This window comes from Trifolium pratense, linkage group LG2, assembly GCF_020283565.1.
Source record: "Trifolium pratense cultivar HEN17-A07 linkage group LG2, ARS_RC_1.1, whole genome shotgun sequence".
NCBI classification, from domain to species: domain Eukaryota; kingdom Viridiplantae; phylum Streptophyta; class Magnoliopsida; order Fabales; family Fabaceae; genus Trifolium; species Trifolium pratense.
Window position 1 is genome coordinate 21,027,834 of NC_060060.1, and position 13,120 is coordinate 21,040,953.

At 28.3% G+C, this 13,120-nt stretch overlaps 1 protein-coding gene across 1 annotated transcript; it reads left to right on the plus strand.

The window, feature by feature from the left end:
• Nucleotides 1–8,459: 8,459 nt before the first annotated feature.
• On the plus strand, nt 8,460–12,019 carry LOC123904364 (xyloglucan O-acetyltransferase 1-like). Its single transcript, XM_045954039.1, has 2 exons — nt 8,460–8,919; nt 10,920–12,019. The coding sequence occupies exons 1-2, from the start codon at nt 8,460–8,462 to the stop codon at nt 12,017–12,019; spliced, it is 1,560 nt and encodes a 519-aa protein (XP_045809995.1).
• Nucleotides 12,020–13,120: the final 1,101 nt, after the last annotated feature.

Here is a 13,120-nt window from a genome sequence, read left to right on the forward strand (position 1 = left end):
TTAAAAGTATAAGTCCCGTAGAAACCATACAAACAAAAAAGTTTCCATATTAATATATGAGTTTAAATATAGGTCTCGCAGATGTTATAAAAGAATGGGCAAACTTATTAATATGAGTAAAACACATAGGTCCCCATGTACCAAAAAAAAACACATAGGTCCCCAGAAATCACACAAAAGATTAGGATCTCGTATTAATATATAATTATAAATATAGGTCTAAAAAAATAGTAAAAAATTGAAAACTTCACTTGATAACATAAAATAGTAATTTATTGGGAAGTAGATTAAAAGATTAAAAAAATAGAAAGATATAATATTTGGTAAAAAAAATAGAAAAAGAACAATGGTAAAACTATCACAAAAAAACCTTATGTCTCCGTATTAATATTTGAATATAAATGATAATGTAGAAATTATGGAAAAATAGGTTACCTTATTAATATATTAGTAAAAACATAGGCCTTGTAAAAACCACCAAAAAATTAGGTCCCTGTATTAAATATATGAGTATAAATATATCCTTTTAAAATTATTAAAAAATAGGTAACCTTGTTAATATGTTAGTGAAAATATAGGTCTCACAAAAATCATCAAAATAATTAGGTCACCATATTAAATATGAGTATAACCCGTAAAATTGTAAAACAAAATAGGCAACTTAATTAATATATAAATAAAAGTATAAGCTCCGTAGAAATCACAAAAAAAAAGTTTCCATATTAATATATGAGTATTTTATAAGTTCCGTATATGTTATAAAAGAACGAACAAACATATTAATCGTATTAATATGAGTAAAAAACATAGGTCCCGCATAAACCACACAGAAGATCAGATTATCGTATATTAATATATGAGTATAAATATATGTTCACAAAAAATAGTTAAAAACTGTAAATTTTATTAATAAGAGTAAAAACATAGGCCCCGCGTACGTGTATGATATAAACTGTTGTTGTTTTGTTTGGCACACCTTGTGCCAATCAGGACTCATTATTAATAATAAAATTCATTTTAGTTTGTTCAAAAAAAAAACAGGCACCGCATAAATCACACAAAAAATTATATCCTTCTGTTAATGCATGAGTATAAATATATGTCAAGAATGAGCAACCTTATTAATATATTAATAAAAAATATATATGGCTCGTAAAAATGAACAAAATAATTAGGTCATTGTATTAATATTTGATCTAGTATAATCCGTAAAATTATAAAAAAATAAACAACTTTATTAATATATGATTAAAATTATAAGTCTCGTACAAATAAAAAAAAAAGGTTATCTTATTAATTGATGAGTATAAATATATATAGTCCTACATAAATTATTAAAGAACATGAAATCTTATTAATAAGAGGAAAAACATATGTCACTTTTTGTTTTTTCATAGCCGCCCCACAACAACAACATAGTAAACCCTACTTTTTGCTTTTTATTCTTGTTCATCTTTCAAAGAGGGGTGATTTTGGATCAATTTTGATATAAAATCACTCCTTTTTGATTGTTTTATATTTTTTTTATTTAAATAAGTGATTTTTCACACATTCTTATGTTTCATTTGAGTTTTCTTTTGTTGTTCTTGTCTGATGTTGTTTTAATCCCGTCTTAGTGCAGAGTTTTTTTGTCTTGAGTTCACGTCTTGGTACGGTATCCGGTTTAATTCCGTTGTAGTACAATGTTTGTTTTGTTCAGATTTGCAGATTTGCTCCGATTCAGATTCAGTGCAGATTCACACGTACTCTACTTACTTGAATAAAAGAATATTGTTTGTTGTTAGTCTTTAAAAAAAGAAAAACATAGGTCCCGTAGAATTTACACGAAAGATTATGTCCCCATATTAATATATGACTATAACTCGTAAAATTATAAAAAAAAATAAACAACTTTACTAATATATGAGTAAAAATATAAGACCCGTAGATATATCCATAAAAATTAGGTTCCCGTATTAATTTGAATATAACCCGTAAAATTATTATAAAAAAAATAGGCAACATAATATTTTAGTCCTTTTTTTTCTCCAATAATTTTCTTCCGCATAGAAAAATCTCATAAGAACGAAAGTCATATCTTTCTTGTGTGATTTGTTTATGGTTTTGTTTCTCTGACTCTTTGTAAACTTTTGTAGTCTACCTCGGTACGTCTTGTGTTGGGGAGGTTTTCTATGTTAATATATCTCATTTTGGTTTGTTAAAAAAAATATTAGTCCTTATATCAAAAACAAAAAATCTTTAAAAAAAAAAACTTCTAAAAAATGTCATTTATTTTTCAACTATTTTCAACTTTGTATTTAATTTTTACTGTTTTTTTTTTAAAACTAAATGTATCATTCACGCGTAACTGTGGAGAATAATCCTCTTGAGGTAACTGACAATTTTTATTGTTTTTGTCTCACCATTTTTTACCGGAGTTTTTCAGTTTTTCTCCCACCATATTCTTGTATTAAATTAATTAAATTTATTGAGTTGAACTACAAATTAAAAATTAACTTAATTAAATATTGGATTGAAGTCCATAAATCAAGTTGAGTGAATCTAAAATAACGAAACATAAACAATAAATGATAAAATTACACTAAAGAAAGGGTTGGACTCAAATAAAATATCATAAATAAATGGAAACAATACCATGTACCTCTATATTGTAAAAAAAAAAAAACCAAAAGAAAAAATAAATAAACACTTCCCCTTTCTTCTTTTAACTTAACTCATGTTGATTATATGTTGATTCCAAAAATATAACAAATTAATTCATATGGCTTAGTGGTAAATCTAATAAGAAGTGTAACTAAAAGGTTAAGGGTTCAATTCCTACTAAGAAATTTTTTAGCATTTTTCTACTAACTTTTTTTAATAAAGACACAAAATAACCCTGAATTGATTATGTGTCAAAAAATGAAAAAGGGACAAATTAGGAATTTCATATGTACTTTCTTTTCTTATATAGTAGAATAAGTTTTTATAATTTTTTTTAAAAAAAATAAAAAAAAATACCCCGTCCACACTCACCCTTATCCTCTGTACACAGCAACCATGTAACCACCTCCATCATCCTCTCTCATCACAAACTCAAACACCCATATATTGAATTTGTCCAACAATCAATAATTAGAGACAAAAATGAGTTGAATTTGTTAGGTTTTATTTGAGTTTTAGTGATGAATTTCTGTGTTCATTGGTTTATCTGAGTTTTAAGTAAATTAATATCCGTATCGACATTTCCGTTAGCCACGTCATCAGTTTAAACGGAGTTAAGTTTAAGTTTAATGAAATAGACTAACTTATCATAACGGCAGAAACGTAAGAGACCAAATTAAAAACTAAAATAAATGTAAAGGATCAATGTATTTAAACCTATAATATAATGTCGCATGAGCTGACTTCATCCACAAGCACTTTTCGAACATTAAATTTGGCCATCTATGCTTAGACCAAGTCCATTAGTTGCCATTGCGACTGAAAATCCATTAGCTTCATTGTCCTCTTATATGTCAATAGTCACGATACAGGGGAGTAGTTAGTTGCGAGTATCATTATTGTCGGCAAATTTTCATCTTTGCGCACTACAATTGAATTCATATCGGATGTATTTAAATTCATCAAATCATTAAAAAAAAAATTGAAGAAATCAAATTTTACAACTATATATGGGTGTTTAAATTCAAACCCATTGCGTAAAAAAAAAAAGTAAAAATTCAAACCTATATAAATTAAAAGGTTTAATTAGTAAAATAGTCCCTTAAAATATTTTTAATTTCACATTGGTCCCTTAAAGAAAAAAAATGTCTGAATAGATCCCTTAAAGAAAAAAATGTCCGAATAGGTCCCTTAAAGACATCTCCGTTAATCAGTTTGATCCTTTCCGTCCATTTTTTCGAGGACCAAACTGATTAACAGAGATGTCTTTAAGGGACCAAACTGATTAACGAAGATGTCTTTAAGGAACCTATTCAGGTCTTTTTTTTTCTTTAAGGGACCAATGTGAAACCAAAAATATCTTTAAGGGACCATTTTACTAGTTAAGTCAAATTAAAACTACAAATCAATCTAAAAAAAATAAAAACCACACAAAATCAAATATTATAGATGTGTCTTTATAATATGATATATTGCATATTACTATTTTTTTGAATGATATATTGTATTAATCTATTATTAGTTGATTTTTAGTTTTTTAAATACTACTTATTAGTTTAATGTAATATTTTTACTGTTTCATTTATTTCAAACACAATCGATCATTATCATTCTATAATTTTAAATTTTTGTGCTAGCCCTCTAATTTTCAAGAGTTGATCCCACCAAGAATTAAACTCAGGTTCTCCAAAATGATTTGTCCTAGGAGAACTCATTAAGCACTTAAACGTAATGTATATTATATGTTATATTTCGCATCAAACTTATTATTTTAACGTATCTTATTTCGGATATTGCCGCATTAAATTGAACCATATAATTTTTTTTAAAAAAAAATAGTTATCCAACAGTGAATTCCACACTAAGTCACTAGGTTTGGTCTAGTGGTGAGGGGTTGGGTAATATGCTAGAGGTTCCGAGTTCGATCATCAGCTTATTGTAAACCAATAACACTGAATTCTACACTTAATTTTATCGTATAATCTGCCATTTTTATAAATATTTGTGGGGGGGGGGGGACATTCATATAATACTACAATCATAAATACAAGAACTAATTAAAAAATGTGAAGCTTACATATGAATTGACTTAAAAATTGGACTATATGTCGGAATTGACTTAAAAATAGGACTAAATGTCGTGATGAAAAACATTCGGGAAGACCCAACTCTTGCTATTTTTTTTTTGAACCAAACAAACTTAATTCATATCATTAACTAATAACTGTTCAATACATAAGAGAATAATCTCAAATCTATGGAAACTAGCCCAAACATAATATAATATAATATAAAGAGATTCAAATTGAAATATAATATATTTATAAGGACTAAAATTTTATGAAATCCTTAAAAATAACACCATAGGTAATAGCATAACATATAATAAGATACATGTATTTCAAATATCTCAAAATTCACAATTGTATAATAAAAGTCTTAAAATATATTTTTGAGATATATATTCTTAAAATATATATCATAAAATATTCTTAAAATTATATTTTTTTTAATGGTAATGGTCCATCTTTTAACTATTTTTAAAATATATCATAAATTATGAATATTTTTTTTTAGTAAATTTTTTAGATATTCGATTTATATTTATAGCGGCTCATCCAGCTCTACTAAGATCGAAGTAAAGTTGTGATGGATTGGACTCTTGTTTGTTCTGATAAAAGATTAACTCTATTTATTGCAACAATAAGTGGAATGGCAAAACGATCTGTTACTTAAAAACAACTAGTATCCAGACTTGTGCTAAGGACGGGTAAAAAATGCGTTTCTAGATTTATTAACTTATAAATAATATATTTTATTTTAAATTGAAAATTTTAATCATTAATGAAAGATAATTAATGTCAACTACATAGATATTTTTAATTTTATATAATTTAATAATTAAAATAATATTTTGTGATATAAACTAACTGTAAAATTTATGTATGGTTATAAATTTTCTTAGGGAAAATTCCTATAGTTCCTAATTTTTTTATCAAATTAACAATGTATCATAGCTGTTATTTATATTACTCTCCACTAAAAGAATTATATAGTTGATGAAAAATAACTTCTCTATGGGATATATGGAAGAGACTTCGAGGTTTCGTAAAAAAGTTTTGAGGTGGATATCAATTAAAAAAAAATATTGTATGTGTATCAATATATGATCATGAGTAGAGCTGGGTATGCGGGCAAACCCGTCCCGTTTAACCCGCCCCGCATAAGCCCGCATATTAAACGGGGCGAACAAGCCAGTCAGCAAATATAAACAAGTTATAATATTAAGTTCGTTTAACCCGCGGACTATTACAAAAAAAAACCACTTTCTTAAAAAAATAAACAAAATTAGTAAAATATTGATATAATGAAAGCTAAAAAAAAACTATATATTAATAATTTTATGTGATAACTTGTAACTAACAAATACAAATAAATAAAGTTTGTGATATCATTGAGTTTATCTATCTTCTCTATATAAGAGATTATGTTTAGATTAAGTTTTTTTTTGTTAAAAAATTTGAATTTGGACATGGACTAAGTTATTTATAAGTGATAAATTTTGTAATTAATTATATAAAAAAAATAAGGCGGACCACGCGCTAACTCACGGATTTAACCCGCATAACCCGCGATTTTAACGGTCCAACCCACACGGGCAAAAATATAAACGGACAAAAAAATATTGGTCTTAAGTCAGTGCGGGCTGCGGGTTAAACGGGTCGGCCCGCGGACCTTAGTCCGTATACCCTGCTCTAATCATGAGTAGTAATACTAATATAGGCTACAATATAAATAACAAAAAAAAAAGTAATTCTCGTATTAATATTTAAGCAGAAATATATGGTCATTTATTAAATATTTAAGCAAAAATATATGTAAGCTCCACTACTTAAGTAAAAAAATTATATTTTTATTTTATTCTTTATTTAAATTTGCATGGAGGTCATTTAATTATTTAGTTTGGTTTTAGTTAATTTCAAATGGAAATTAAATAAGCTAATATCTTGACCAAGAAAAAGCTAATATTGATTTCATGGTGAAATAAAGGCGTGATTATGCACATTAGAGCATCTCCAATGGTGATATCACTGTGGATATCACACATTACTATTTACTAATAAGTGGTCCCTACAATGCCATATAATACTTATGCAACTTATACATAGTTTGCTCCAATGGTGATATCTCTTTCGGGATCATACATTTAATTATTAACAAGTGGTCCATTTTATATTTATTTTTTAACTGAAATTAATGATAGGTACCGTATCATCAACTTGGATATCCTCTATGTCACGTCATGGAACTCCAATGATAAAATTAAGGTACAGATTATTAACAAATGTTAATCTCTTTAATACTCTTATTGGAAATGCTCTTATGAAATTCTAATTTTATCGGATTGTGTCTACCAATAATTAAATTTCCTGCGTTGTATACTGCATTTTTTTTGGCAACAGTGAATAAAATTAGAAAAACATTTTTTTTTCTTGACACAATAAAAAACATTAATTAAAAATGTAATTATTGTTTAAAAATGATTATCAAAGAGAATGGGAGATATCCAAATAAGTGGTGTGAAAAATCGGAATCTCAAAGACAATATTTATAGCTAAAAATTCTGCCCCTTAATTTAGGGATGAAACGTGTGGAAAAAATAAACATAGAATAGAACATATCTGATAAGAGTATCATATAGAGTTTCATAAACTAATGATTCATTCCTTATTTATTTTTATTATTGGAGTTCAATGACGTGGCATAAAGGATATCAAAATTGAAGATACGACATCTGTCTCCCCTTGGTTGAAGAGTTAATCTAATATAGAGGAACTCGGTTCGAGACCTTATTTAAACTATCGTATCATCAATTTAATATGACCTTTTTAATTAAGACAAAGTTAAAAACATAAAGGCTTAAATATGATTTTAGTCCCTGTAAATACCACTCATTTTGATTTTAGTCCCTATAAAAAAAAGTTTTGATTTATACCCTTGCAATTTTCAAAAAGTTTTAAATAAGTCCTTCATGTAATTTTTTAATGAAAACATGATTAGGTGGCTAAATTTTGATGATGTGGTACGTGGTGACCGTATAAATGTTGCTGACTCCCTTTTAAAATTATTTAAAACTAAAAAACAATTCATTTAATTTTTAAAGTAAAAAAATAAAAGGATTTAATTGAATTAAATTCATCTTCTAAAACGTGATGCTATGAAATGTCGTCCTTGAAATACATCTGTCCAGATCTGCGACGATCACCATTTCACAGGTCGTTACGACCTCTTTCGACAATACCCCTTCTTTCACCTGCCATATCTTCACATGTTAAGAAGTCTCACATCAGTTGTGAGATGGACTCAATAAGTGTTGGGGAAAAATCCCCAAATTGTAATTAGGATTTTAGGGAGGGTCACAGGGAGATTAGGGTCGCATGAGAAAGGGTTGTGGGATCATTCATGCGACTTAGGGTCGCAAAGTGGTCCATACAATTGACAAGTGGGCAGTGGGGTATGAAGAAAAATAGAAAAAAGGTTGAGTTTTTTCCAATGAAAATTTGGGCACTCAAATTTATGGTTCTGTCACAACCTCAATTTCTTCTCTCTTTGCAAATCCTAATTCCCTTTTGAAGTGTGGTGTTTGCTGTTTGTTCCAATCCGAATGTTTATTCTTCTTTTGTTTTTCTGGGTTTTATCGAAATAATGGGATTGCAATTTCTTCTTCTTTTGTTTTTAGTATCTTGAAATTTTTTAAAATCAATATACATCATGTTAGGCCCCCTAAGATCATTGAGGTTTTGTGGCAACCACCTATGTTTGGTTGGTATAAATGTAACACAGATGGAGCTTCATTGGGTAATCCTGGTATTGCTGCTTGTTCTGGTATTTTTAGAAACCATAGAGGTGAAATGGTTAGTTGTTTTTCCAAGCATTTGGGGTTGGCTAATGCTTTGTTTGCGGAAGCAATGGGGGTCATTCTTGCTATTGAACATGCATATGCTCAGAATTGGTCTCATCTTTGGATAGAAAGTGATTCTAAACTAGTCTCCTTGGCCTTTAAATCTCCGAATATCATTCCTTGGAAACTAAAGAACAGATGGATGAACTGTATATACATGACTAGAAACATGAGCTTCATTATATCTCACATCTATAGGGAGGGCAATCATTGTGCAGACAAGCTTGCTAATCTCGGGCTATCTTTGCAAGGTTTCACATGGTGGACATCTGCTCCAGTTGAAATTAGGGAAGATTTAACTAGAAATAGGTTAGGTTTTCCTTATTTTAGATGTTGCTAGCTAGTTGTTTTGTTTCCTTTGTTGAGGGTTTAGGTTTGGTCCCCCCTCTTTTGTATCCCACTTTTTATTTTTATCTATGATATTTGAAGTTTAAAAAAAAAAAAAAAATATTTTGTTAAGTAAAATTCTGTTTTTTTACTAATGTTTTTTTTTTTTTATTATTTTGTTTTTAATATAAATTGAAAATAATATTTTAATTCAATAAATTAATATTAAAGTTAATATAAAAGCCACGTTAGCTGACAATACACAGTCAGCAACTGCCACATCAACAGAAATTGGCCACATCAGCATAAAATTCAACTCAGGGGCTATTATAAAACTTTTGTAATTTTATAGGGATGTAAATCAAAACTTTTTTTTTATGGGGACTAAAATCAAAATGAGTGATATTTGCATGGACCAAAATCATATTTAAGCCTATAAAATGGATCACTTGTTATTAATGTATGTTATCCAAAATGATATCATTATTGGAGCAAAATATATATGAGTTGCATAAATATTACATGATATTGTAGCAACCCCTTATTAGTAATGTATGATATTCAAAGTGGTATAACCGTATAACCATTGGAAATGCTGTTATTCTTTCATTTCAAATGAAAAAAAAAATCGTATGAATTCAAATAATAACATTAAGTTCCCTTTATATTCATTGATGATGATGATTATATTCATTGATTTTTTTTTATGCTATTGTTTTATTGCCTTATATGTTTTCAAACAGTCGACTAACATGATCATTGCCAAGTAGGATGATTAAAACACTGAAAGAATAATATTTGCATTTATTAAAATTGAATTAATTAATGAGTATTTTTAAATAAAATTTGGTACGTGCCAGATAATAACATCACCAATTCATTTAATCCCTTTAATGCATATGCGCCAGGTAATAATATACTTTTTCTGTTTTTTTCAAATTTAAAAATTATTCAATCTAAAATGATATTTAATGTCAAAACAATATGAGAGAAGAATATTGTGGGAATACCACGTGTACATTTTGTTTTGAAAAAAAGTCCTAAATAATAGTATTAGTATTAGTATAGATAATGGTAAAAGGACTAATGATTTAATAAAAACAAAATATATATCCTTAATTAATTTGTAAAGACAACTTAAAAAAGAATAGAACCAATAATGTTAGTTTTCACTTAAAATAGATGTTTTCAATTAAAACGTTTTGTCTAAAGTGTAACCAAAAAAACAAACGTTTTGTCTAAGGTAGAAGTTTTAAATTTAAAAGTTTAATTTGCCTTAAAAAAGTTTTAATTAATTAAATGTCAATAAGTTATAATATTAGGAATCTCTTCAGCATGTGATGATATTTTTTTTATGGTCATAGCATTTGCTATGAACTGAAGGAGTGACATTGATAAACTCAACAAAAAAGGAGAAAAGGCTTTGAAGGAAGAAGATGACAATTACAAACACATTCAAAGATAATAATTATAAACTCACCAAAATATTTTTTCACTCTATTTTCTATGCTCTACCACTCATAGCTCTAATTTGCATATACTTCTACCCCCATTACTCCATTGCTCCATTCCTCACTCCTTCCATCATTCACAACTCTTCACTTTCTTCTACTTCCACTCATTTGACAAAAGGTAAATTCACTAACAATGTACCTTTGATATAGTGTATAGTTAATTCCATATTTTATGTATATAATAATATAGAAAAATGTTATTTAAACACAAATTTTTAAACAAAAATACGACAACTTACGTATCTGTATTTGTGTCAGTTTTTGTCCATAGAAAATTGTTAATATAACATAGCTCTATAATATATCAATTGTGTTGACGTTGTTATGGGTACACATGTTTCAAAAACTTTGATGTCGTATTTAATTACGACATCAAATCAAATATATTTTAAAAGTTTAGTATTTTATTTTTGGTTACCATGTTATTCTTGTTTCTATACATGAATTATTCTTATAATTTTTTTTTTTTGCAGAAAAGGAAAAACTTTATGAGAAGCCATGTGACTATACAAATGGAAAATGGATTTATGACAAGAAAGGCCCTTTGTATAATGGAACAACATGTAGTAACATAAAAAAAAGTCAAAATTGCATTGTCAATGGAAGACCAGACTCAAACTACCTTAATTGGAGATGGAAACCAAGTGAGTGTCATCTTCCAATATTTGATCCAAACACTTTTCTTAAGCTCATAAAAAACATGAACATAGTTTTTATTGGGGACTCATTAGCAAATAACCAAATGGAGTCCCTTATTTGCCTATTATCCACTATTTCAAAACCTAAACTTGTCCCTCATATTGGCACCGATTCAAAGTGGTACTTTCCTTCTCACAATGCAAATTTGTCATTATATTGGTCACCATTTCTTGTGAAGGGTGATCAAAGAAAAAAAGAAGGGCCACCATATAATAAAATATATTTGGATCATGTAAATGAGATGTGGGCTAAGGATATAGATCAAATGGACTTGATTGTGTTATCATTTGGTCATTGGCTTTTGGATATTCCTTCAATTTACTATGAGGGTGATTCTATTATAGGTTGTTTAAAATGTCATGATTTTAAATTTAATTACAAAGATATTGGATTTTATGATCCAATGAGAAAGGCTTTAAGGACTACTCTTAATACTATAATTGAGAGGAAAGTTGGTAAAGGGAATGGCATTGATGTGATTGTGAGAACATTTTCACCTACTCATTTTGAAGGTGATTGGGATAAGGGTGGCACTTGTTCAAAGAGAGAACCATATAGAAATGAGGAGAAGAAAATTGAAGGAATGGATGCTAAGATAAGAAGTATTGAAATTGAGGAATTGGAAAATGCTAAGGAAAAAGCTAAAAAATTTGGATTAAATTTTGAAGTGCTTGATGTAACAAAATTGGCATTGTTAAGACCAGATGGTCATCCAGGTGCTTATATGAATCCTTTTCCATTTGCAAATGGAGTTCCAAAAAATGTACAAAATGATTGTGTTCATTGGTGTTTGCCTGGGCCTATTGATACTTGGAATGAGATTTTTTCTGAGATGATGAAAAAGGGCAAGTATCATGCACAAAGAGAAAAGTGATACATTTGGCATATGTTAATTGTTATTGAGGAATGATTTATCATGTTTATTTTGATTAAGATCTTTTCATACATGATGTAAATAATGCTATTATTATATGAGAGTGATCTTAATTTTCATCTAAGTTACAAGTTTTTAAAACAAAATTGATACATTTTATATAGCATTGATACGTATCATAGGGTTGGGATGACTAGCTTAACTAGGGTTAAGAAGTTGGAGGTTGATGGTTCAAGTCCTAATAGGATTAGAATGCACATCAGAATATACCTAAGCGTTTAAATTCTCCATTTTTTCTCTCAATTATTATAATATATTAAATAATTGAATCTACCAAATGTCACATTATTATATTTATATTCTCAAAACATTAGTAATAACAAAAATGGAAAGGATAAAAAATAGAGGGTGTTATCCAATGAGCTTAGCTCAATTGGCAAGACATTGCATTATATATGTAGGGGGCCGAAGTTTAAATCCTGATCATCCTACTTATCTACCTTAAGAGTGTAATTTCTAGCCACACTACTTGAAAAAAAAAGTGGATGTTTACTCCAATTATGTCACTTACTTTAGAATAGATGAGTAATTGTAAGATAAGAAATTTTATTATTGGATTAGTTGGAATAGAATATATATGCTTGCATCTAAACTAATGCCTAGTCACATGTAAGTAATCTAGTTTTATACAGATCTATACAAATTTTCTATTCTAGTTCTCCCTAAGTAAGGAAGTGACAAATTTTGGTAGTAAGGCTGACATCCAATAATGGCTTCACATTAGTTTCATTCACCAGAACATATACAAGTTCAAGGGCTCTTTTCCGAATTGAACATTAGTTTCATTCTAGAATTGTTGCACGGTGCCTCTGTCCAGCCTGAGCATCAGCAGTTACAGCTCTCATTAGCACATTTAGTGCAACATATCTGAAGGTAGAAGTAGGAAGAGTATGATTAACTACAATAATTAAATCAATTTGTCAGTTGATAAAAAGTACTAAAATAAATAATTTGAACATGCATACAATAACAAAGATGTGAGAATATAGCCATTAAGTCTAACAGAGAATGCAAATAGATCAATTGATTGTATACTGCATC